This window comes from Acinonyx jubatus, chromosome B4, assembly GCF_027475565.1.
Source record: "Acinonyx jubatus isolate Ajub_Pintada_27869175 chromosome B4, VMU_Ajub_asm_v1.0, whole genome shotgun sequence".
Taxonomy (NCBI): Eukaryota; Metazoa; Chordata; class Mammalia; order Carnivora; family Felidae; genus Acinonyx; species Acinonyx jubatus.
Genome location: NC_069387.1, coordinates 42,550,757 through 42,578,586, shown reverse-complemented (window position 1 = coordinate 42,578,586; position 27,830 = coordinate 42,550,757). Strand labels below are relative to the sequence as shown.

The following is a 27,830-nucleotide window of genomic DNA, read 5'->3' as shown; positions in this document are numbered from 1 at the left end:
GCCTCTGCCAGAGAAAACTGGTGGGAGAGCAACTGTCTCTTCACTTAGAAAATATTGCATTCTGGGGCACCAGGGTGGCTCAGTGAGTTAAGCGTCCAACTTCAGCTCAGGTCATGATCTCACAGTTCATGAGTTCAAGCTCCGCGTTGGGTTTTGTGCTGACGGCTCAGAGCCTGGAGCTTGTTTTGGATTCTGTGTCTCCCTCTCTCTCTGCACCTCCTCTGCTCACTCTCTCTCTCCTTCAAAAATAAATAAACATACAAAAAAAAATGTTGCATTCTTACCAACTGTAAGAATATTCGTGGTAAGCTTTGCATTGTTCTGAAGAAATTAAGAAGCCTATGTAAGGACCTGGTTCGTGCAAATATGAGCCAGAGGAGAAAAGCAGAGAAAAACCAAAATTTTGTCTCAAAAGGTCCTATGTCACATGAAGAGACATTTCATAGAGTAGATTTTGTCATAAACATGAAATCTTAATAATTATTATTCCTTTGAAATAAAGCTTCAATGGAATATATTGTTTACCTAACATTTAAATGAATTATAGTAAAAACTTTCTTAACTACACCTCACTTAAAAGATTCACCACATGGGGCGCCTGGGTGGTGCAGCCGGTTAAGCGTCCGACTTCAGCCGGGTCACGATCTCGAGGTTCGTGAGTTCGAGCCCCGCGTCAGGCTCTGGGCTGATGGCTCGGAGCCTGTTTCCGATTTTGTGTCTCCCTCTCTCTCTGCCCCTCCCCCGTTCATGCTCTGTCTCTCTCTGTCCCAAAAATAAATAAAAAACGTTGAAAAAAAGATTCACCACATCACTGGAATCTACTCCTGAAATCATAGCACTATGCGCTAACTTGGATGTAAATTAAAAAAATAAATTAAAAAAAAAATCACCATATAAAATAATATTATCCATTTCAAAAAAATGAAATCAGTGACATATTGAATGCTTGTAGTTAATAATCATCCTTATTATCCCCACATACTTTTATTCCTAATAGTTGAGTTCTGTGCTTACTCGGAATTTTTGTAGTCATTGCCAAATCTGTTATGCAGTGGCATTATTATAATTATAAATTTTAGTAATAGGTTACATGATCTGATAAATACAAATGTGAAAAAAGAAAAGAGTTCCAGGGGCGCCTGAGTGGCTCAGTCAGTTGAGCGTCCGACTTTGGCTCAGGTCATGATCTCACGGTCCGTGAGTTCGAGCCCTGTGTCGGGCTCTGTGCTGACAGCTCAGAGCCTGGAGCCTGTTTCAGATTCTGTGTCTCCCTCTCTCTGACCCTCCCCCGTTCATGCTCTCTCTCTGTCTCAAAAATAAATAAACGTTAAAAAAAAATTAAAAAAGAAAATAGTTCCAATTTTTATATAAATGCCTACATAATAAAGGAGAAAGATACCAAATAATCTAGCTGTATTACCTCCAGAAGCTAGAAAATAAAGAACAAACTAACCCTAAAATTAGCAGAAGGAAGAATATCATAAAGATTAGAGCAGAAATAAATGAAATAGGCAAAAGAAAAACAATTTTAAAAATCAAAGAAATTATGAGTTTTTAGAAAAGATCAACAAAATTGACACACCCTTAGCTGAACTACTTAAGAAAAAAAAAGAGGACCCACATATCTGTAAGAGAAGATATTACAACTATTCTCACAGAAATAAATGATCACAAGAAACTATTATAAACAATTTTATTTTATTTTATTTTATTTTATTATTTTTTTAATGTTTATTTATTTTTGAGACAGAGAGAGACAGAGCATGAACGGGGGAGGGTCAGAGAGAGAGGGAGACACAGAATGCGAAGCAGGCTCCAGGCTCTGAGCGGTCAGCACAGAGCCCGACGCGGGACTCGAACCCACAGGCCGTGAGATCATGACCCAAGCCGAAGTCGGACGCTCAACCGACTGAGGCACCCAGGCGCCCCTATTATAAACAATTTTAAACCAACAAATTGGAAAACGTAGAAAAAAAAACAGAAATTCTTAGAAACCTACAAATTACTCAACACCCAAAAAATGAATAATTCAAATAAAAAAATGGGCAGAAGATATGAATAGACATTTTTCCAAAGAAGACAACCTAAATGTCATCAACAAATGAATTGATAAAGAAAAGCTGATATACATAAACAATGCACTGTTGAGCTATATAAAAGCAGCAAATCCTGCCTTTTCTGAGGACATGAATAAACCTTGAAAGTATTGCGCTAACTGAAGTGTCAGATAGAGAAAGACAAACACCGTATAATCTCACTTGTACGTAGAATCTAAAAAAAATCCAAACTCGTAGGAACAGAGAGAATCATTGTCGCCGGAGGCTAGGCGTGAGGGAAACGGGGAGATGTTGGTCAAAGGGAACAAACTTCCAGTTACAGGAGGAACAAGTTGTGCAGATTTAATGTACCGCGTGTGGAGACACTTAACAATATTGTATGGCCTATTTGAAAGTTACCAGGAGAATAAATCTTAAATACTCTCACCACACACACACACACACACACACACACACTGGCAATTGTGTGAGGTGATGGAGATGTTAACAACCACTATGGTGTTAATCGTTTCACTATATAGATAGCAAATCATCATGTTATATGCCTTAAACTCACACAATGTTATAGGTTAATTACATCTTGGTAAAGCTAGGGAAAAAAAAAAAAGAAAATTGTGGAATAATTTCCAAAACGTTAAAATATGTTAGCAATCCATACCATACTTTTTAACGACGTGGAAAAGCTGCATCATGATGTCTAACCAATCAATAGAGTTTTGGGCCTCCGGGGACCGATTTAATAGCCCCAATCGGTCCTACAAGACTGTGCCATTGCTACCCCTTCAGACACCCGTAGCAAGCCAGGCTGTTACCTAGGCTTCTGGCCGCAAATTGGAAGTTCCAATGGCCCCTTCATTGGGTTAGATTAATTTTGCTAGAGTAGCTCACAGAATTCAGAGATACGTTTTACCTACTAGATTATCAGCATATTATAAAAGGACATAACTCAGGAACAGCCAAATGGAAAAGATGCATAGGGGCAAGTGATGAGGAAAGAGGCATGGAGCTTCCATGCCCTCTCTGCGTGCACCGTTCTCTTGGCCCCTCCACATGTTCAGAAGCTCTCCAAACTCAGTCCTCTTGGGGTTTTATGGAGGCTTCATTACACAGTCATGATTGATTAAACCATTGGCCGTTGGTGATCGAGTCGATCTTCAGCCCCTTTTCCCTCCCTATCACATGGTTAGTTCTCCCGGCAAACAGCCCCCATCCTTAGGGAAGGTATTATGCTAAGTGAAATAAGTCAGTCAGAGAAGGACACATATCATATGTTTTCACTCATATGTGGATCTTGAGAAACTTAACAGAAGTCCACGGGGGAAGGGAAGGGGGAAAAAAAGTTGCAGAGAGGGAGGGAGGCAAACCACAAGAGACTCTTAGATACACAGAACAAACTGAGGGTGGATGGAGGGGTGGGAGGGACAGGCAAATGGGTGATGGGCACTGAGGAGGGCACTTGTTGGGATGAGCACTGGGTAGTGTATGTAAGCCAATTTGACCATAAAGTGTCCTAAAAATAAAAATAAAAGTCATCTCATAAGCATAATAAGAAATACATTTGTTCCTCTCAACACTTAGAAAATCCCAAGGGTTTGGGGAGCTGTGAGTCAGGAACCATGGACAAAGAACAAATATAAATGGGAAATATATATGTTTGGTCATCTTAATGACCAAATATATATATTTTTCTTATAAATCGCAACACTGCAGTTACCAAAAGCTGAAAACTACAATTTTATACAGACACATTTATTAAAGGAATACCATTTTTCATACCCTTTGCTTTGTAAATAACATGATTTAGTTCCAAATTATACTGAAATACACATTATTTCAAATTAAGTAAAAGGAGACTACATATTTATAATTTGCCATGAAAGTTTGCCATGAATTATAAGAACAATGACATTGAAAACTTAGCAGCTTTCAGTAATATCTTACAAATATATTCCATTGTTTATTTCTTAAAAATTGCTATAGTACTACTAGAAATTGTGGGTTAAACCACGCACAATTCAACCAGTGGCTAACTAATAACCTTTGGGCACGACCAAAAAAAAAAACCACACACACGAGAAAGAAATTAGAACATCTAAAGCTCTCAGAACATTACTCAGCTTGGTTGGCTCAGTCGGTTAAGTGACCGTTGGTTTTAGCTCAGCTTAATGATCTCACAACTCATGAGTTCAAGCCCCACATCAGGCTCTGTGCTAACCATGAGGAGCCCGCTTGGGATTCTCTTTCTGCCTCTCCCCTACTCACACTTTCCCTGTCTCAAAAATAAATTAATTAACATTAAAAAAAGAACACAAGTATTGTGATTAACATCTAAGTAATTAAATAAAGCTCGATAATCAATTGCATGTTTTCCTATTCTTAAAATCTGATTCCAAGGTTTTCTCCTAGACCAACTATAACTCTCTAAAATGAAGGTTCTGCCACGAAAAAGCTTCACAGTGAACATGAGAGCCATGGAGAACAAAGTGGATTCATATGGCAAAGTGATGAAATAATCCTGTGTGTTTCAGGATGCACACTCACACACACACACACACACACACACACACATGGATGCACACATACACACATTTTTTCATTCACCAAAGGAAAACTCATCCTGCAGCGTTATCCCCTACCTTGCTTCGTTATTCAAAACTAAACTGCATACAGCAAAAGATAAAAATAGAAAATACAAATACTTAAATTAGGACAACAATATAGCAGAATATTTTTACAACTTGGGGTGCAAAAGGACTTCCTAATCAGAAAATAAAACCCCTACACAAAGTTAATATACAAGCAACAGTCTTGGTACAAGTGACAATGATGTAGTACATCACTAGTAATCATAGACTTAAAATAATGTACCCTTTTGGGGCACCTGGGTGGCTTAGTCAGTTGAGCGACCGACTTCAGCTCAGGTCATGATCTCACGGTTTGTGAGTTCGAGCCCCACGTCGGGCTCTGTGCTGACAGCTCAGATTCTGCTTCAGATTCTGTGTCTCCCTCTCTCTGTTCCTCCCCCGCTTGTACTCTCTCTCTCTCAAAAATAAATAAAGATTAAAAATAATAATAATAATAATAATTTTAAATAATAATGTACCCTTCCCTATCAGACTGGGAAAATTTGAAAAGATGTGAAAAAGGGGTCTTAAGCATTTCTGGTAGAAGGTAACTGTCAGGGTCATTTTGGAAAGGTGATGTGACAGTACCCTACAAAGTTTTAAAAGTGTATATGCTTTGCCCTAGCAAACTCACTACAGATTCATCATACAAAAATACTTCCTCATGCCCAAAAGTATGTATATGTAAGAACAGCCACTGAATTCTATTATTTGTAATAAGTTGCTTTATTCAGGCACTGATTCCTCTGTATCACAATCTAGTAAAATAGATATTTGTGGATATCAGTACTCTTTAGAAACATAAAGGAGCACCTGGATTTTAATTTAAAAGATAAAACACAAAGGGCACCTGGATGGCTCAGTTGGTGAAGCCTCTGACTTTGGCTCAGGTGACGATCTCACAGTTTGTGAGTTCAAGCCCCACATCGGGCACTGTGCTAACAGCTCAGAGCCTGGAGCCTGCTTCAGATTCTGTGTCTTCCTCTCCTTCTGCCCCTCCCCTGCTTGCCCTCTGTCTCTGTCTCTCTCTCAAAAATAAACATGAAAAAAAATGTTTAATAAAAAATAAAATCAAAGATAAAACACTAGACTTTCTGATAATTTTGAGACTCTATGGCAAGCATATTGTTTGGGTTTGTTATGCTTTTTATCTTTGTACATTCAAATATTTTTCTCATCAAAAATTAGAAAAGGTTCTATACACAATGGAGTATTACATGGCAATGAGAAAGAATGAAATATGGCCCTTTGTAGCAACGTGGATGGAACTGGAGAGTGTGATGCTAAGTGAAATAAGCCATACAGAGAAAGACAGATACCATATGTTTTCACTCTAATGTGGATCCTGAGAAACTTAACAGAAACCCATGGGGGAGGGGAAGGAAAAAAAAAAAAAAGAGGTTAGAGTGGGAGAAAGCCAAAGTATAAGAGACTCTTAAAAACTGAGAACAAACTGAGGGTTGATGGGGGGTGGGAGGGAGGGGAGGGTGGGTGATGGGTATTGAGGAGGGCACCTTTTGGGATGAGCACTGGGTGTTGTATGGAAACCAATTTGACAATAAATGTCATATATTGAAAAATAAATAAATAAACATTAAAAAAAGAGAAAAGGTTCTATAGGCTAACCAATTTGGATGTAAATTTAAAAAATAAACAAATAAGACAACTTAAAAAAAACAAAAAACAATAAAATAAAATCTATCATATTTGAAAAAAAATTAGAAAAGGTTGGGGCGCCTGGGTGGCTCAGTCTGTTGGGCTTCCGACTTCTGCTCAGGTCATGATCTCACAGTCCATGAGTTCAAGCCCCACGTTGGGCTCTGCTCTGACAGCTCAGAGCCTGGAGCTTCCTTCAGATTCTGTCTCCCTCTCTCTCCGCCCCTCCCCTGCTCATACTCTGTCTTTCTCTCAAAAAACACAACAACAACAAAAAAAAAACAACTAAAAAACAAATTAGAAAAGGTTAATGTGATAGCACAAATGAGAAACACTGATCTTTGAGAACATCTCTGTAGATACATATTATCATAACTTCAAGTTTTCTTCAAGATACTCGTACAAAGATAAAGCAAATGCACACTCTGATAGAGTGAACATAGTATGTCATTAATTAAGCTTTCTGACTTTGAAGGTAGTTAACAAGTAACCAGCTGAAATGTCCTGCATTTTGCTCTCAGAAACCACACTACTCTAAAAGTTATCTTCACTGAGGCAAAATAAAAGAAGTGTAACAATTGTTACCGTTGGAGAAGATACATTCAGTCCCTGGCAAGCACTGTACCAATACAATGGAGACATTTCTTTTCTATTTATTTGTGTTAAGGGTCATATACTGTACCTCCTAATCCTAGTTCTTCTCAATTCCCAAGTAATCCTCCTTTGTTCTTTTTTTTTTTTTTAATATTTGTTTATTTTTGAGAGAGAGAGAGAGAGAGAGTGAGAGAACAATCAGGGGAGGGCCAGAGAGAGACAGACAGAAAATCCCAAGCAGGCTCCCCGCTGTCAGCACAGAGCTTGACGCGGGGCTCGAACTCACCAACCCTGAGATCAAGCCCTGAGCCGAAATCAAGAGTAGGACACTCAACCCAGGGAGCCACCCAGGGACCCAATCCTCCTTTGTTCTTGCCGCAATGAGTTTTCCTGCATTTTGCTCCCTTCCTTTCTTTTCTGTGAACCCCCTTTCTTCTTTCCTTTACTTTCTTGCCTAGCTTATCCCTTTACCCCAGCTTTTTAGCAGTAAATATTTGCTAACTCTTTCGAAAATGTATAGCATTTGCTCTCTTTTCTGTCAAGGACTTGTTCCCGAGGTACCCGAACTTGGGGTATTTGGATGCTCTTCTACACCAAAGCCCAGAGCCCTTCTTCGGTCATTAAGAGCCACTAAGGTTTACAGGTTAGAAAAAAACTGGGTTCCACCTTGCGTCGTGGGCAAAACTACCCCCACGAAGCGGACAGCACCCATATCATCGTCCCCGTATTTACCGACGAGAAAGCTGAGACTCGGGGAGTCCAGCGAGTTACCCAGGACGGCCCAACCCGGTCGCAGGATCCTGACCACGGATCCAGTAACTCTTTCCCCTCCGGCCCGTCTTTCCTCTCCCTAAGGAAAGAAAGCGACCGACTTCGGCTCAGGTCATGAGCTCGCGGTCCGTGAGTTCGAGCCCTGCGTGAGGCTCTGTGCTGATGGCTCAGAGCCTGGAGCCTGTTTCGGATTCTGTGTCTCCCTCTCTCTCTTTGCCCCTCCCCTGTTCACGCTCTGCCTCTCCCTGTCTCAAAAATATATAAACGTTAAAAATCTTTTTTTTTTTTTAAGAAGGAAAGAAAGCTCCGTCTTGGGGAAAGGAGCATTGTAGAGAAAATGTGCCTCTTTATCTGGGAGTGTAGTAAAGTGGCTCCATTTCTCCCCAGGATAATTCCTCCATCCACTCGCTTACGTCTATCTCACGCATCCTCAGCCACCTCTCCAGGGGTTAGCACTCCTCACCCCGCAATATCCAACCTCTCCCCTTTCGTTTGACTCTCCCACTCAGCGTGTAGAGAGGCAACATTTCACGTAAGCTTGTACAAGGCTCTTGGCTCGTCAAACTCCCTCCCGCCCCACCTGTCTACCCATGACTTCCCTCTCATGCCCTTCCTTTCAGACAAACTCAGTGACGCTGGCCCCTTGTTTTCTCTCACTCCACAAGCTCCCATCAGGCTTCCGACCAACCCAGACTCTGAAACTGCTGGGTCCCGGTGTCCTCCTTGTCCCCAGATCGAGAAAAAACGATCATGTGGTCTGTTAGTTGCCTTTCCTTAAGTTTGTTTATTTTAGGAGAGAGAGCATGTGCAGGTGAGAGTCAGAGAGAGAGAGAGAGAGAGAGTGAGAGAGAGAGAGGGAGAGAGAGAGCCTCCCAAGCAGGCTCCACACTCTCAGAGCAGAGCCCCTGATTCGGGCCCAGTCTCACCGACTGCGAGATCATGACCTGAACCAAAGTCAAGAGGAGGATGTTTAACCAACTGAGTCACCCAGGTGTCCCAGTTGTTTCTAGCTCCTTAAAAATGACTTAAGTTTTGGGGCACCTGGGTGGTTCAAGTCGGTTAAGCATCTGACTTCAGCTCAGGTCATGATCTCTTGGTCTTGTGAGTTCAAACCCCATATCGGGCTCTGGGCTGACAGCTCAGAGCCTGGAGCCTGCTTCGGATCTTATGTCTCCCTCTCTCTCTGCCCCTCCCCTGCTCCTGCTCTGTCTCTCTCTGACTTTCAAAAATGATTAAATGCTAAAAAAAAAAAAAAAAATTATTTTAGGAACTTAACTTCTGTTGTATTTTGAATCAACACATGATAAAACCATGCAAACTTTTGAAATTTTTTTTTCTAATTCTGTATGCTATTCACAGATGGCTTGGCATCAGGCCCCAATAACTCAAACTAGTAAAAGTCTTCTCTTGGTTATTCTCTTCTTATAACTGTCCTCAGTGGGCTGCCTGGGTGCCTCAGTTGGTCGAGCATCTGACTCTTGGTCTCAGTTCAAGTCTTGATCTCAGGGTCGTGAGTTCAAGCCCCAAGTTGAGCTCTGTGCTGGGCGTGAAGCCTGCCCGTTAAAAAATTGTCCTCAGAGGTCCCACACTCTCCTGTGTTTCTCTCTCCGTCTTAGCCCTTCTTGTCCCATTGGGGGCCCCTGCCCATCACCTAGACACTGGTGTCCCATGGGGCTCTGTCCCAGACTCTTTTCTTCAGCATATCCTACCTGGGTATTATCCTTTTCCATGGCATCAGCTTTCCCCATTTGCTGCTAAATCTATAATCTGTATAAGTAGGCCAGATCTCAGTAAGCTGGCACTGTTCTGATTTCGACTTTAACCGACAGTAACCAATGTTGTCCATTTTCACCGGGCAGTTCACAATGGAACGCTCATCACATTCTCACGATGAAAGGACACCCAACAGTTAAGAACAGAGATGATCGATCAAGACAGAGATAGTGACTGAAAAAATGATCTAGTTAGGATACAACTTGTGCCGCTCTAGCAAAGAGATCTCAAGATGCAGTGACTTAAATAAGGGAAAGCATTTTTCAGTAACACGAAAGTCTAGGCTAGAGTGGCCTTTGGATGATTCAGGAATGCTTCTTGCTCTGCCTTCTTTGACACATGGTTTCCGTCTTACGGTCGACAATAGAAGTTCTGAGCATAGTCATTGTGTCCACATTCCAGCCCGTGGTAAGGAACAAAGGGGGAGCACAGAACCCAACCCTTACTTCTGAAGTCATAAAAAGCCGCACACATCATGTTCCCCAACACCCCAATCGCCAGAACTTAGTCACATGCCACACTCAGCTGCGAGGGAGGAGGTGAGAAATGGAAGTTTTTAGCTAGGCAGTTTGTCCTCAGCTAAAACCCAGTTGTGTTATTAAAAATAGAATTGGAGAAGGGGTTAATAAAATACAATCAACCGTTTCTGCTGCACGTGAAACAGATGTTTCTGAAGTTAACTATTTTCACTTAGTCTTTTCACTACCTCTATTTCCTATTTTATTATATTCTGTTTCATTGTTTTAAAACTTGCTCATAATTCACCCATCATATTATGACCACTGTAGATGAGGACCCATACTTTGAAAAACATGGTTCTAAGCCTACCGTGTCAAATATGGTACCCAGTAGCCACATGGGCTATTGAGCGCTCAAAATGTGATTAGCCTGAAGTGTTATGTGTTGTTAGCGTAGAATCCCATACCAGATTTCAGACTTGTTACCAGAAAAAGAACATGAAACATCTTTAACGATATTTATATTGATTAAATGTTGAAATGATAGGGGTGGCTCTCAGTCGATTAAGCGTCCGACTTCGGCTCAGGTCATGATCTCACGGTCTGTGAGTTCGAGCCCCACGTCGGGCTCTGTGCTGACCACTCAGAGCCTGGAGCTTGTTTCAGATTCTGTGTCTCCCTCTCTCTCTGACCCTCCCCCGTTCATGCTGTGTCTCTCCCTGTCTCAAAAATAAATAAACGTTAAAAAAAAATGTTGAAATGATAGTGCTTTGGATATAATGAGTTAAGTAAAATCTATATTACCAACATTAATTCAATCTGCTGATTTTTGTATCTTAACGTGGCTACTAGAAAATGCAAAATTACATAGGAGGCTCACAGTCTACATGTCTATGAAACCATACTGCCCTAAACCCTACATGCCAATGTTAAACTCCCTCTGAATATTAATACTTGAATATTCCACAAGTACTTTCTAAAACTAGACTCTTTCGCTTCCCAGCCCTTAGCCCTCCTGTCTTCTTTGTGTTCCCACTCAGTGCATCCTCAGCTAAAGGCATTCAATCAGTTAAAGGCAACACAATCCACTCAGCGACCTACCAGGAAAACTGAAAGGCATATTCTCCTTTATCTATCACATTCATGTATTCACTGTGTGCTGTCACGTTACCTCTTAAATGTGATATAAATCTATCAATCATTTTCTAATCTCATCATGAATGCCCTAGTTCAAAATACCATCATCTGTCACCTAGATAATTGTATCAGTTCCCAAATGGCCTCTCTGCCTCCTGGGTTGTCTCCTTCCAGTCAGTCCTTCAAAGTGACCTTTCTGAGAAACAAATCTGGAGAAGTCACTTCATACCTTGATCACTCCCCTAAACACCTTAATAGTGCCGACAAGCTCCTTTTTTATTTGAAGCCAGCTTGCTTCACTTTTCTGAATGCATGGGCCTCTCCTCTGTACCAAGTGCTTTCCATCTCACTAAATGTGTCATGATTATTCTTACCTCCTGAGCCTTTGTATACATCATTCCTTATGTGCTTGGGATGCATTTTTTTTTAATCGCCTTCTCCCCTCTGGCTAAACACTACTCATATTTCAGAGCTTCATTAAAATTTTGCTTTCCCATTAGAATTCTTTTCCAAAGCCCAAGACTGGATTATGTGTTCCTCTTCTGCGCTCCCAGAGCATCCTGAACTTCGATAAGAATGTTTGGCCACTAAAAGGATGAGATCGTGCCATTTGAGACAACACAAATGGACCTTGAGGGTATTATGCTAAGTGAACTAAGTCAGAGTGAGAAAGACAAATACCATATGATTTCACTCATAAGTGGAAACTTAAAAAAAATGAATAAAAAGCAAAAAGAAGAATTGGACCTATAAATACAGAGAATAAACTATATTCTGTTCACCCACTGGTAGGCAAATGGGTGAAGGGGAGTGGGAGACACAGCCTTCCAGTTATGGGGTGAATATGTCACGGGAATAAAAGGCACAGCAGAGGAAGATAGTCAATGTATCTGTATAGCAATGTATAGGGACAGATAGTTGCTGCACTTGTAGTGGACATTGCACAATGTGGAATGTATAAACTTGTCACTGTGTGGTATGCCTGAGACAAATGTAACAGTGTGTGTCAACTGTATTCAAATAGATACATAAATAACATTGCATTAAAACGCACGTACAAAAGACGTTTCTAACAGTGCGAGATGCTCGAAAGAATCATTGGAGCACTATGTCGGTGAACACGTTGCTCACCAGTGTGTGCAGTGTGGTACACACTCCTGGAAGAAACAGGCACAAAAATTGTGGGTAACAGTGGTATCTGAGTGAATGAAGCCACACCGTCAATTTCAGTGAAACGCTATATTTAATTAACGCTTTGCACTACATGTTACACGCTGTATATACGAACGTGTTCAAAAAGGTGAGTCTGGCAATGCGGGCTCCATGAATGACTCCGTTTGCTGCTATTTCCAAATAAGAAGGCAGAAAATATTAAGGAAAAAAAATAACAGTTAAAGAAGACAATAACCGACATAAAAATATGCTAGTGGAAGAGTAGATTAGGAGATGCAAAAACAAAAACAACAACAACAACAAAAACACAGCAGTGATCTGGAAGACAGGATAATAGAAAGCACCCAAGCTGAAGAGCAAAAAAAGCAAAGAATTTTTATTATTTTTTTATTTTTTTTAATTGTTTTTTTTCAACGTTTATTTATTTTTGGGACAGAGAGAGACAGAGCATGAACGGGGGAGGGGCAGAGAGAGAGGGAGACACAGAATCGGAAACAGGCTCCAGGCTCTGAGCCATCAGCCCAGAGCCCGACGCGGGGCTCGAACTCCCGGACCGCGAGATCGTGACCTGGCTGAAGTCGGACGCTTAACCGACTGCGCCACCCAGGCACCCCCAAAAAAGCAAAGAATTTTTAAAAGGAGGATACGTTAAGGAATCTTTTGGACAGAATCAAGCAAATAAATATTCATGTTATAGGGGCCAAAAAATAATAATAATAATGTTTGGCTACTGTATTTTTATTGCTTATTTGTCTGCTTTCACACCCACAGAACATAAGACCTTTTAGTGCATACCTGTTTCTACATATTTGACCATTCCATCTCCATAATTTGCATGATCCTGAGCCCTACTTGGCTCAATAAATACTTATAAAACAACAGATAGTTGGATGGATGGATGGATGGATGGATGGATGGATGTATAGTCTGAATAGATAGATAGTTGAATACATGATGGATGGATGGACGGACGGATGGATGGATGGATGGATGTATAGTTTGAATAGATAGATAGTTGAATACATGATGGATGGATGGATGGATAGATGTATAGTTTGAATAGATAGTTGAATACATGATGGATGGATGGATGGATGGATGGATGAAATAGTTTATATGATTAAAAACTGTTGAAGAGTAGTATATTTAGAAGGCAGTAACAAAACGTGTGTGTACAGTAAATGATAAAGACTATTGTGATTTTTGTGATTTTTGCACTGTAGGTCAAAGCTTTCTTCTTGAGGTCCTGCCATTTCTCTTTTCAGCTTCTCACTGTCTCAATACAGGAAAATATTTTCTATTTTCATTCCCCCAGGATCTGGCTCCGCATCCGCCATCCAGTAATATCCCTAAGGTCAAACACCTATTAGCTCAATCCAATATCATTTCCAGAGAGAACTACTGAATGCTGAAACTGCTTCACCATGTGAGCAGGCATATCTGATGGAGGACTTGCAGGCATGCTGACCTGCAGTGAAATAGCTATTTTGAGCCTGTCCAGTGTTGCTTAAATTGTAGCTTCCCTTGCCAACTATTCAGGCAAGAGACATGAGGAAAGCCACAAAAGGAGCTGTGGGGAAGTGGAACGAAGAAGTAAGAGAGAGAAGGGGTTGCAAACCCGATTAGCTGCTTTACAGTAAAAGGCAGAGAAAGCGAGCATGAAGGGGAATGTGGATTTTATCCCTCCAGGAATTCTCTTTAGCCCACAAGGAATTAACCTTGACTGTAATTAGGCCCCTGAGAGCAATGACCCTTTCACAGAAGTTCAGAGACCTCTACTTTGTTTAGACACCATGTGTGGGTGGAACTTCCTGTTTGCACAGAGAGCAGCATAAAGCCTAGTTGCTCTGAGGAATGTCTGGGACCAGACCAGTTGCAGGGGAGCGGGGTGCAGTACAATCTGGTCTCCTGGGGCCCTTCTCCCTGCAGCATGGGGAAGAACAAACTCCTTCATCCAAATCTTATTCTCCTCCTTCTGATCTTCCTGCCTGCAGATGCCTCAGTCTCTGGAAAACTGTGAGTTTCACATAGAACATAAAGAATCCTTTCCCTAAAAGAGAATCCTCTCTGATTCTCCTTTGTATGATTCATTTGTCTTTCCCATGAAACTGTCACCTTCTTACCCCTAAAGTCTCTTCCCATGATGAGATTTCATAAATCTGGTTTATTCATTCTTTACTTATTCTTAACTAATCCTCTCCAACTCTCCAAATCTCTGAATTTCTAAATTTGCTAGGCATATGCAAAGACTTTCTAAGGGGCTTTGGGAAGTGATCCTTTCAAAGGAATCGATTTCCAGATCCTCACATTCAGATTGCTTGCTCTCGACCGTGCTATTTATCCTTTATTACTTCGCCTTCCTTCATTGTCCATCTTCCACTTTATAAAAGAAAGACGAAAGAAAGAAAGAAAGAAAGAAAGAAAGAAAGAAAGAAAGAAAAAGAAAGAAAGAAGGAAAGAAAAAGGCAAACCTCTCCTTCAATCGTGTGCTACCATGGAGCACTGTCCTGGGGTATAAAAATCTGTAGGATGCCAAATCATAAAAACGATTTGAACTATTGATATTGGTGTGGAGAAAGCAAAGCATTCTAACGATGAGGGAGAAAATTCTTTGGCAGATTATGTGATGATGAATGCTTTGTGTCAACAAAGTTGAGGGGGATCCAAACGAAATACCAGCTGACAGGTGATTAGAAGCGATTCTTGATAATAGATACTTGGTGAATGTTGGTATATAATGCAGAAGGAGTTGCAAAAGCCGGTAACAACGATATACTTGTTTTATCTGTGTTTTATTTACTTTCAGGTAAACAGTTTTTCGTGGCACTCATGTCTATACAGACTAAAAATAGCAACACAATTAATGTTAGGCCTCTTTCAATTCTCGCTATTAAGGCATAGCCATTCATGGAAACACAAAAACAGCTCATTGTTCTCATTAAATATGTGCTTCGAAAATATTTTGATTTGCTATAGTATGTGTGAATCGTGACTTGTAATACATTCATATTGTTTTGATCAGTTGTATTCTCGTAAGGCTTCTAAAAATAATTCAATCCGGAAGAAAATGCTTAGCATTTACAACTTTATGGTCGCATAAACAGCTAAAGTTAAATTAAGCACCCATCCATAGTATTATATGTATGAGCATATGTATATATATATACATATATAGTTAATAAAGAAGCCAGAGTTATCCATGAACATATTTTGAAGCATTAAAGTCTTAGGACAAACTTCTGTGTACTCAGTGGCATGGTAATTCAAGTTTAAGGAGGAAAAAAAAAAGAAAGATGTTAAATTTCTGATCATCACAGAAAGGACATTTTGACATATTTTTTAAATAGGTCATATTGGGTATGTTGTCGCTATAATATTTAAGAACCCATCAAAAACTTATAAAAGACTGATGGAAGTTTTAACTTTAAAAATGTCATTGGAAATAGTATCTTTTGCTATTATTTAAACTTGTGACAAAAATATACATGTTTACTTGAAAATATGTAAGGAATGTGTAGTGTCTAAAAATTATTTTAGGAATTCTGTGAGCAGAAATGTTTGAAAACTACACAGCCAATAAAACTATGTATGAGGGTATTGTCAAAGTCTGTTCTGCTCATGAGTTACCTGGGCCCAAAATTCAATCACTAGAAGGCCATTTGTGGGCGGAACCAAGAACTGAAGGGCAAATATTGAAAATGCAAATAGCCAGAGTTAGGTAACAAGAAGATAACATTAGTTGCTCACCACAACTGAGACTTTAAACTAATGACTCTCTTTCTTTGAGCGTCAGATTCCATGTCTACAAAGCGGAAGCAAGTATTTTCCATACGATTTTCACAGGGTTGTTGGATATATATATATCCAGGGAAAGTACTGCACGTTGATTGGTTTTTGTAATGTCTCCCCTGAGACCTTGCTTGCTTTTTACAACAGTCCCAGTGTAAAATAGATTTACGACACGATAAGTGTAATCAGCCTATTTCTGATGTGAATTCGGATGCTTGCATACAGTGTTCCTGAAAGTGAGGTGTCTCAGCAAATTTGCTCACACAAGTCAAATGTTCACTGCAGTGGCATTGGTGATGGAACAGGGAATAAGACTCACACGTGCCGTTCCACAGCAGAGATCAATTTCATGTTCACCAATATGTCTTCTTGTGGTAGAGAACGAATGATAGTAACAATAATTGTGATGGAAAATAGTGCTGGCGATAACACCAGGGTGATTCCCGTCCTACACTCTCCTCTAACTGGACTCCCCCATTCCCAGGCAGTACATGGCCCTGGTCCCCTCCCTGCTCCACACCGAGACCCCTGAGAAGGGTTGCATCCTTCTGAGCTACCTGGATGAGACAGTGACTGTAAGTGCTTCCTTGGAGTCCCTCAGGGGAAACCAGAGCCTCTTCACTGACCTGGTGGCGGAGAAGGATTTATTCCACTGCGTCTCCTTCACTGTGAGTATGCCCATTTGACTTAATACACTTGATTCTACTGGTTAGGGTCATAGGCATCTAGAATTCAGTCAAGATAAAACTTTGAGAGCCTGGAAAAGACTTCAGAAAGAAATCTAAATGTAGTAACTATGCATAGGAATTAAGAAGCACTGTGTGTGAATTTCCAGCCATGGGAGCCAAATAGTTATAGGCATATTAAAAATCAACTTAATGACCAAAGAAAATTTCTGTTAGCCAGGAGGGGAAAAAGCAGTATGCACTGGACAAAGGGAAAATGTGACTTCTTCTTAAAATGTGACTTCTGTAAAATGGAAAATAGAAAAAAATATTAATAAGGCACACTAGACCAATGCATGACGCACGCCCCCAGTGGTGGCCTGACAGGAACGCATCACCCCATACTGAAGAGTGAAAATTGTGGAAATTTCCATAAACACATATCCAATCTCTTCAGAGTTGCCCACATGTAACATGCTTATAGCCTACGGCCAATAAACTATGGTAGTTTTCTTTCCCATAGCCTTAAAATATATTCCTACCATGCCCTTTAAGCACATAACATCAACTTGGTAAAGTTCAGTATATAATTGGATCAGGACTGTATTGTTTGATCTATAAGGAGATGTGAGTCTCACTTATGACCTCTTTTACTGATATATTTTCCTCCATCTTCTGTTCTGTCTCCCCATTTGTAAAATGACAGAAGTAATTCCTGTCCATGGCAACTTCCCCTACTGACAATCAGGGGGGCGCAGTGAAGCAAAGGGGCCAGATGTCCAGAGAGGGGAGGAACATGGGGTGGCGGGGGAAACTTGGGAGACTGAATGGGTTCTTGGGGTCTGTCTTATGTTTCAGGTCCCAAGATCTCCATCCAATGAGGAGGTCATGTTCCTCACTGTCCAAGTGAAAGGACCAACCCAAGAATTCAAGAAGCGGACCACAGTCGTGGTTAAAAATGAAGAGAGTCTGGTCTTCGTCCAGACAGACAAAGCCATCTACAAACCAGGGCAAACAGGTACGAAGAGGCCCTACAGTTAGAACAACTCCCAAAAGAAAAGATCTTCCTCCCCTGCGTATTCCCCAGTCAAAAGCCTTGTAGTCCTGGTTCTTTAAAAGTTTGTCTCACCAGCCCATAGGCCTGACTTAAGGTCTCTGGGACTCATGGAAAATATTTCTGTTTCAGTGAAGTTTCGTGTTGTCTCATTGGATGGAAATTTTCACCCCCTGAGTGAGTTGGTGAGTCTCCAAATGTCTATATGGAATCATTCTTATCTGGACAAACAATCTGGAAGCCTGTTTTTGGTGTTGGAGGAGGACCAGGGAGAGGAAGAATCTGGTATCACTGGTGGTGATTTCTGGCAGTACAACAGTGAGAGGTCCTCATTTAAACCAGAACCCCAGCTCAAGAGAGTACCTAATTCTTTCCATTTTGGTACTGGTACTTAGTCACCTGTCACACAGTTAAACTTATTCCTTATAAAGTTCTCAATTAGGCAAATTAGAAAGAGATATTACATAATAGACCCACCTACACCATCAAACAGCTTAAATTCAAATAAACTATCAAAGAGTTAGAATTTTTCTAAACATACCTACCAAAAACCGCCTCTATAAAGGAAGAGTGTAATCAGTCTTTGTTCCTTGAAACTAACACTACTTGATCGCTTCTCAGCCTTTTGGCTAAGATCAAGTGAAACTAACCCTACTTGATATTGATAAGAAATAACTCAGCTTTAATGCAGACATCAAACAAAAAAGTCTTCATTTTTCTCTTCCAAACCCACCACCCCATCACATCTTCTTGTCTCAAAGGCAATTCTTTTCTTCTAACGCCTTAAACAAAAGATTCTCACGTAATCCCTGCTTCCTCTCTTTGACACTCGCATCCACTACATCTGAAAGTCATGTTAGCTTGAAGTATATCCAGACTATTTCTATTTCTTACCACTTGAATTACTACAATCTCATCCTGGCCAATATCACGTCTTTTGTTTTTTTAAGTTTATTTATTTTGAGAGAGAGAGAGAACGAGCAGGGGAGAGGCAGAGAGTAGAAGGGACAGAGGATCCAAAGCAAGCTCTGTGGTGACAGCAAGCAGAGAGCCCAAGGCAGGGCTCAAACTCATGAACCATGAGATCATGACCTGAGCCAAAGCTGGAAGCTCAACCAACTGAGCCACCCAGGTGCCCCATGGCCAATACCACTTCTAAAAAAGACTATTTCAGTAACCTTGAAGCTGGTCTCCTAGTTTCTACTTTCACATCTCCGTCTAAAATAAACACCTTATCCATCATTGTAGCAGCCTTACTGTCCGCCGTTTTTTCTTCTTGGCATTTCCCTACCTGGTATATAAATCAGGTGTGTGAGTGTGTGTGTGTATATAATATGTTTATCATATATATTCTTTATATTTCAGATACATGACTGATATATCATTGATATATATCTTAAATTCATAAATATTAAATATCAAATCAGTATCAATACAAAATTATAAATATATAAATATTAAGAATATATAAAATATGTATCTTGGGGCAGCTGGGTGGCTCAGTTGGTTAAGGTCTGACTTCAGCTCAGGTCATGATCTCACGGTTGGTGGGTTGGAGCCCTGCATCGGGCTCATTGTCGTCAGCACACAACCCGCTTTGGATCCTTTGTCCCCTTTTCTCTGCCCCACCCCACTTGTGCTCTCTCAAAAATAAATACGCATTTTTTTAAATGACTAAATATTGATAGCAGAGGAGCTATTCTTCTTCTTTATTCTTCGAACTAAGAATTCTTTGGCCATCTCAATATTTGGATCTGAGTATGGTTACTTATAATTTTGTTGGTGTTTGTTTCTTAATCCGTAAAATTTCATAACAAAGGAGTGAGTATTCCTCACTTGATGCTATAAGCATTGAAGTAATGTCAGTAAATACTATTGCTAATGAAAGGCTGTGCACATACGTATATTTTGCTGATAGCTTAATAAGCTCTTAATATTATTTATTAATTGCTTAAAATAGATTAGTTAAAAGTTTTATAAAACTTAACCTGAATTTTTTTCCTGTTTTACTATAGATAGAGGTATTCTGCATAAAAATGTCTTGCTTATAAATCACAATTAAGAATATTTGAAAATAATTCTACATTCCTTTATTTCTCTTTTGTCTTTCAGATTCCACTTGTATTCATTCAGGTAAGCAACAGGAAACATTCCATAATCAGAATTAAAGTAATACATTTAGAGAAAATGTTCATATTTGAGAGGCTGTTACATTCTACCGGAAGCTTGTCATTAAGGGAGAAATGTCTGAGTTCATACAACACCAGATGGTTCTGTCATCTTCCTCCCCTCCCTTCACCACCACCCCATTGGTTGTCTTTGTGAATAACATAGGGGTTTCCATAGATTTCTTTTATTGTCTCTAGGGCTCTAGGCTCTTTTGTAAGTTACAATTACTGTATCCATAGGACCCGAAAGGAAATCGTATCGCACAATGGCAGAAACTCAAGTTAGTGAGTGGTCTCACGCAACTGGCCTTTCCCCTCTCATCAGAGCCCATCCAGGGCTCTTACAAGGTGGTGGTACAGAAGGAATCAGGTGGAAGAACGGAGCACCCCTTCGCCGTGGAGGAATTTGGTATGGATAATGGAAAGTCACGGAGCATTTTCTTCATATCCAAACTTCCAGGGCCTGGAATTTGAGGTTATTTAGAGTCCTTTCATTTCCTACATGTGAGGTTGGGCTTCGAGTAGAATCAGTTATATCTAACCCCAATGAGACTATCAATAATCTGTGAATAGGACTTTGTATAGCTTGGTTATTTTTGTAATAATTTTTAATCTCAAAAAAAAAGTAAAATACCTTTAAGAGAAGGCTTCCATAATTCATTAGGATTACAGTGATCTGTCACAGTCCTTCAATCAGAATATCCATTTGATGGTAAGGTGGTTGGAGGGAAGAGTACAGCTAACTTTTCAGGACCCTAAAACACTGTTAGGGAATTGTTACAGAGAAACTGAAAATACTAACTCCCCAAAAGTTGAAAAACAATCACTAACTTCCTTTATCTCCGATGAACAGTGCTCCCCAAGTTTGAAGTCCAAGTAACAATGCCAAAGATAATCACTATCTTGGAAGAAGAGGTGAATGTGTCAGTATGTGGCCTGTGAGTTTATTGTTATTATTTTTTTTAATCGTTTGAGAGAATTATTCAAAGGAGATTCACCATGGGGAAGCTGGGTGGCTAGTCAGTTAAGCGTCTGACTCTTGATTTCAGCTCAGGTCATGATCTCGCATTTCCTGAGTTAGAGCCCCATGTCCAGCTCCGTGCTGACATCAGGGAGGATTCTCTCTCTGTTTCTCTCTCTCTCAGCCCCTCCCTCGCTCATGTGTACTCTCTCTCTCTCTCTCAAAATAAGTAAACTTAAAAAAAAAAAAAGGAGACTCACCATTTGGGATATTTTCACTCATTTCTTTAAGAACAGTGGGAGGACAAATACTTTAAGTACATGGAATCATCCCATCTCTAGAACTTTCCTCGCCTGTTGTTTCTCTATCTTTCCTTCTTATGTTCTTTCATGTCCTTACCAGCATCGTCATAACTATCACGGGGCAAGCAACTGTTCCTAGAGAACCTATCTATGAGGACTGATTCTGAAAGTGACAAAGCTATACGCACACACACACACACGTACACACACGCACACACAAATGGGATAGTGTTGAAGGATAGTGACTTTCCCATTTCCCAGGTAGAGGAAATTCTGTCATCAACAGATCATTTACGTGACCTTGCATACATAGTGGAAAAATAGCTTTGATTCAGAATTTGTAGAGATAGGCATATTACCAAGATCTCAGCTGAGTCATCAGTCTACCCAAGTCATGTCACATTCCTCTCAGCACTGCCATTTTTCCTGATGAGACTGGACATGATATCTCAGTTTGGTCCTTTCCAGCCTTGAAAATTCATGTTTCTAAAATCTAATGCTCCCATCCCCAGTCGTCCATCGATAGCACTAGCAGAAAGAGCAAACAGAGTGAAGAAACCAGCCCTGCCAACGACCGCACACGTAATGCACCCACAATTCCGCAGGGTCCCTGCCCCAGCACTGTCTCAGAGTAATCGCCACCAAATTCCTGATCCTATGTAACTGGTGAGCCAATACTTTTGCAAGTAAAGATTCAGAAGATATTTTAGATAGGGAAGGAAACAAATGCCCTTGAAAACACATCAACCATCAATGACATATCTATATGGCACAAACCCAGTTTCATAAAAAGTAAACAAGTTAAACTCCATATACATAGAGAAGGCAACACATCACAAGAGGATAATGGAAGGAGACACCATCATATTAATAGTTTGTTTTCCTAGGTAGAATTGAGGGCATTTTCTCTCTTCTTTGTTTTGTTGGTATTGTTTTTTTCCCCTCTCTCTTAAGAACAAGGGTAGCTTTGGTAATAAGACATGTATCTTTTAAAAGATGGGATTAAAAATAAAAAATTAAGGGGTAAAAAAGACATGATCAAAGAAGACTAGTAAATCTCAGCATGTCGCACTAGAGATTTGTTAAAAAGAAGGGTCATTACTTAACTTACTTGCTCTCAGCATTGTGAAGGCCCTGCAGAGATTAGAGGGAAGTACAGAGAGGAAATATACTTCAGCTAAAGGGGGAATATAAATAGGTAGAAAATGGGGATGTTCAATGTCTGCTTTGATTCATTTGGCAATGTTCCTATGACAGATACACATACGGGAAGCCTGTCCAAGGACATCTGACTATGAGCATGTGCAGAAAGTACAGTAACCCTTCTAACTGCTATAGTGGAGAGTCACAGGCCATCTGTGAGAAATTCAGTCAACAGGTAGGTGGAAGACTGTCCCTCTTAAGGAACTAACAATAGAGACATTGTTGATAAGCAGTGAGTTACAACATGGTGCTAACCCAGGAAGAGAACACTCTACAAGAGAATGCTGTGTTAGCCACAGTAATTTACATGTCAGTGATTTAGCACAATAAGAATTACTTCTTTCTTATAATTGGCTACTGGGGGTGTGCTTGGTTCACCAAGCACCCAGAATAGTGGAAGTGGAGAGCAGTCTCCAAACCTGGCATTCAAAGCTGCCTTGGACATCTACTTGTATGAAGGAAGAAGGAGAATCATTATACCTGTTAAGCATTTGGGCTGGGAAGGGTATAGGTTTTGCCTTCTTTCCATGAGCCAGAACTTGTCACATGGCCCCACCTACGTGCCAGGGAGGTAGGAAACACAGTCTTCAGATGGGCAGCCACTTCCTTGCAACAATTGTGTACTATGGAAGGGGGGCCCGGCTTTGGTGAAAAGTTAGGTCCTCCCTACAGTAAGATTACCCACATATTTTTAAGGCATGTCTATCCCATTAACTCTAGGGAATATCAGATACTAAGAAATATATGTCTGTAATAAACCAGATGCTATCAGGAAATGTAATCATAACTAATCCCTAGAGAATATTTATTGTGTTCTTGTCATTAGAAAACCCCTGGGTTACATTGTCCCCCCAAAAAATCCCACCAGATTAACCGACCACTGACCTGTCCAGTATTACGTTTCTGTATTTTGCTTTATCCCCTCCTAGCTAAACAGCCAGGGCTGCTTTTCTCAACAAATAAAAACCAAGATCTTCCAGATGAAGAGACAAGGGTATGAAATGAAGCTTGAAGTGGAGGCCAAGATCCAAGAAGAAGGAACAGGTTTGTGTACCATGTGGGTACGGGGGGAAAAGCAATGAACACTGATTTATTTCCTTTGCCAAATTATGAATTGGAAGGGAAGTAGTAATATAAGAAGTTCAGGGGGGGATTGGGCCACCTGGGTGGCTCCATCGGCTGAGCGTCTGACTGGGGCTCAGGTCATGATCTCGCAGTTCACAAGTTCGAGTCCCAAGTTGGGCTCTGTGCTGACAGCTCAAAGAGCCTGGAGCCTGCTTCTGATTCTGTGTCTCCCTCTGTCTCTGCCCCTCCCCTGTTTGTGCTCTGTCTCTCTTTCTCTCAAAAATAAGTTAAAAACATTAAAAGAAGAAGAAGAAGAAGAAGAAGAAGAAGAAGAAGAAGAAGAAGAAGAAGTTGTTCAGGGGGGATCATCCTTCCAAAAACCAATTTATTTTCTTTCTTTTTTTTTTTTTCCAGAGGTAGAATTAACTGGAAAAGGATCCAGTGAAATAACAAGAACCATAACCAAACTCTCATTTGTGAAAGTGGACCCATACTTTAGACAAGGGATCCCCTTCTTTGGGCAGGTGGAGTATTTTCTAATTCACAAATCAAATTATGTAGCGTCTTTTAATAAACACATATCCTGCTAAAACCAGACCTGCTTAATATTATCTATTGATTAATATAGCCAAAGGTATAAAACCACATAAAAATAAATCTTTCCCTCTATGAATTTGTATATGAAATCTATAAAATCATTCTAAAGCACCATCAAAATCAGAAGGGCTGTTTCCCCCCACTTTTTGAACAGCCTTGTGCGATGTCACTCAATCTTTTCATCTTTTCACTACCGGTAGATAGTGTCAAGTTTTTAGATTTCCTCACAAGAATCTCAAAATTCCCCATGGCCACTTACATGATCCTCTGATCACTCACATGATCCTAACTTTATATGGTAGTGAGTGGGTAGGTGGCTTTAATTTTTATTTTGAAGTCTAAAACATTCTACTGTACCTAGTGTTTCCCCATGGATATTACAGTTAACATTACTTTCTTTTACACTCGCAAGAATTTATTAAAAACCAGTGCGCATAAGGGTAAAATACTGCTGTGTAAGATTTCCAGATTCTAAAAATATAAATTTTCTCACGTGTCTACGAAAAACCTTGTATTGTTATTTTTCTATTGGAAACAGACATGTGCAAATGGGTCTTTCTGACTCCAAAAGTCTGAGATGACAGTTGTATGCCCACCAATGAGTAATTACCGTGTATCATATTCTTAATGGACATGTTATTGAGGTTTCAGGTGTGGAGACTGTAAAAGACAGAGGGACTAGACCCCATTAAGAAGTGGTGAAGTGTGTTTTAGAATGCCTCGATTATGTTCTGACAGCAAACAATTTCAGAAACTTTAGTCACTTCCTAAAATGCACAGTCTATTTATTTTTAATTTCTCAGAAGTATATTGTACTATTTTTGTATTTCCTTCCTGCCAAATAACTACCCCATTAGTCATAAGACTCTCTCATCAGTTGGAGAGAATCTAACCTTGACTTTGCCCGCGCAGCCAATGTTTCATTGGCGAACTCAGATCTTATTAATTAATTACATACGTTGATCCAAGTCTTTTGAACAACCAAAAGTGGCTTCTACGGAAAAAAAATCATCCTCTTTGAAATCTTAACTGGACTACTCATCTACTGAGTTCCATATTAGCTATTAGCAGTAATTTCACTTTAAGCCCTTACTGAATACTATATGATTCGCCTCAATTTTGCATTTTGCACATGGGGAGTGCCTCCTGCTATCTGCCTACCTTCCAAAAGTTGGAAAATCTAGACTGAGAAGCAGATATATAAAAAGCAACTAGAAAAGCACACGGGATAATGTATTAGCAACTTCTAACTTGTGCATTTATTATACTTCAGAACACTAATCCATGAAAAGCTAACGGTCAGCCACCAAATAAGTGCCTGGGGCTCAATTAAGTTTGGCTAAGGGGTTAAAAATTGTCATTACGATCTGACTCCTGTGTTCTGTGACTCTCCAAGGGTTCTGTGTAACCCACAGCACTTCTAAAATATCCAGAGAATACATTTTTCAGGTCATCCCTGTCTTCATTTCCATGATTTTCCATCCCTTTACACTGCTTTACTGTTTGTCTCAGGACTGATGACTACTAAACACGTATATATCATTTATGCATTTATTTAACATCTATCTCTTTTACTAGACGGTGAGCTCTATCTAGATGGCGGAGCTTTGCTTTGTTCACTGCGATAGCCTCAATGCCCGGAACCATATCCAACATATAGGATGTACTCAATAAATATTTGTGATAGAATGAATGTTTGGTGACTGCTGGGTATTAACCATATAACTGATCCACAGATTTTAATCTTCAGGTGCAACTAGTGGATGGGAAAGGTGTCCCCATGCCAAATGAACTCATCTTCATCACAGCAAATGAAGCTAACTATAAATCCAATGCGACCACTGATGAACATGGCCTGGTACAGTTCTCTATTGACCCCACCAGCGTGATGGGCACCTCTCTCACTGTCAGGGTAAGTTGGAAGAGAAGTCACCAATGACATGAAATAGCCTTGGAAATAAGGTTGCAACCTAGAAGTGATGGCATTTCCAAGTGGTGTTAAGTCCTATGGAAATGAAAAAAAAAAAAAAGAAATTATAAGTCAATTTTTCAGGTCAACTTTGAAAACATCATTAAAAAGGAGGCAGTATAGTGTTGTGGTTAAAAGCGTGGGTTCCGTTTGTGCGCTGTTGAGAATGCAAAATGGTGTGGCCACTGTGGAAAACAGCACGGCGGTTCCTCCAAAATTTAAAAATAGAACTACCATATGATCCAGTAATCTCATTCTGGATGTATATTCAAAATAATTGAAAGCAGAGTCTCAGATATTTGCACACTCATGTTGATAATAAACACTACTCACATTAACCAGGAAGGGGAAGCAACCAAATATCCACCAACAGATGAACGGAAAAACAAAAGGTAGTCTATACATATAGTGGAATGGTATCAGGTTTAAAAAGAAAGGAAATCTGTCACATGCTACAATGTGAATGAACCCTGAAGACATTATGCTACGTGAAATGGCCCGTTAGCAAACACACACACACACACACACACACACACACACACACACAAACTGTATGATTCCACTTACATTAGGTACCTGAAATAGTCAAGTCATAGAAACAGAAAGAATAGTGGTTGCCAGGGGCTGCAGAGGAGAAATGAGGAATTGTTGTTTATTGGCTTTAGTTGTACAAAGATGAAAAAACTCTGGAGATCTATTGCACACTACTTAATACCAGCAATCTGTTCACTTACAAATAACTAAGATGGTCATTTTTGGTATGTGTTTTTTCCACCATTAAGAAGAAAATGTTTAAAGAAAGAAGAAAGGAAAAAAAGGAAAGGGAAAGGAAGGGAAGGGAAGGGAAGGGAAGAAAAGAAAAGAAAAGAAAAGAAAAGAAAAGAAAAGAAAAAAGAAAGAGTAGGTTCCAGAATCAGATAAATTATATTAAAATCCTGGCTTAACTCTATATTAAGAGAAAATAACGAACAACTTCTATATTTTATTTTCTTATCTGTAAAGCGGGTACAATATTAGTACCTAATTCCTGGGGTTGTTGTGAGAATTAAATAAGATAATACATTTTTTTAATTATTTTTTCTTTTCAACTTTGTATTTAAATTCTAGTTAGTTAACATACAGTGCAGTATAGGTTTCAGGAGTAGAATTCAGTGATTCATCACTGCCGTATAACACCCTAGGCTCATCACAACTAGTGCCCTCCTTAATGTCCGTCACCCATTTAGCCCATCCCCCATCCACCTCTCTCCATCACCCCTCAGTTTGTTCTCTATCATTAAGAGTCTCTTACGGTTTGTTTCCCTCTCTCTTTTCTTTTCCTTCCCATATATTTGTTTTGTTTCCTAAATTCCACATATGAGTGAAATCATATGGTATTTTTCTTTCTCTATCTGATTATTTCACTTGGCATAATACACTCTCACTCCATCCACGTTGTTGCAAATGGCAAGATTTCATTCTTTTCGATGGCTGACTGATATTCCATTGTATTTATATACCACATCTTCTTTATCCATTCATCAGTGGATGGACATTTGGGCTCTTTCCATAATTTGGCTAGTGTTGATAATGCTGCTATAAATATATAGCATTTAAATATATCGGGGTGCAGGTGCCCCATCAAATAAGATAATACGTTTTGAAACTAATAAGAATTTAAATAAAAACTTGAAACAAAAAAAGGGGGGGAGGGGAGAAACAAGAGGAAAAACCTGGTAACCTAAGTTGAGTCGTCCTGAAATGAAGACAGAGACTACCAGAAAAATGAGAGTAGAGAACATGAGGCTGAGGGTTTTGAGAAAATGTTTGTTACG

At 39.9% G+C, this 27,830-nt stretch overlaps 1 protein-coding gene across 1 annotated transcript in view; it reads left to right on the top strand.

Annotated features, from left to right (window-relative positions):
- The first annotated feature begins 14,087 nt into the window (after window positions 1-14,087).
- A2M (alpha-2-macroglobulin) overlaps window positions 14,088-27,830 on the top strand; it is a 45,529-nt gene continuing 31,786 nt past the window's right edge. Inside the window, exons 1-11 of the mRNA XM_015061324.3 lie at window positions 14,088-14,259; window positions 16,517-16,700; window positions 17,556-17,715; window positions 17,884-17,936; window positions 19,864-19,884; window positions 20,160-20,328; window positions 20,773-20,857; window positions 22,440-22,560; window positions 23,315-23,429; window positions 23,865-23,974; window positions 25,798-25,959. Coding sequence (XP_014916810.2) covers window positions 14,174-14,259; window positions 16,517-16,700; window positions 17,556-17,715; window positions 17,884-17,936; window positions 19,864-19,884; window positions 20,160-20,328; window positions 20,773-20,857; window positions 22,440-22,560; window positions 23,315-23,429; window positions 23,865-23,974; window positions 25,798-25,959 — 1,266 coding nt within the window. The 5' untranslated portion in view covers window positions 14,088-14,173. The remainder of the gene's footprint in view (window positions 14,260-16,516; window positions 16,701-17,555; window positions 17,716-17,883; window positions 17,937-19,863; window positions 19,885-20,159; window positions 20,329-20,772; window positions 20,858-22,439; window positions 22,561-23,314; window positions 23,430-23,864; window positions 23,975-25,797; window positions 25,960-27,830) is intronic.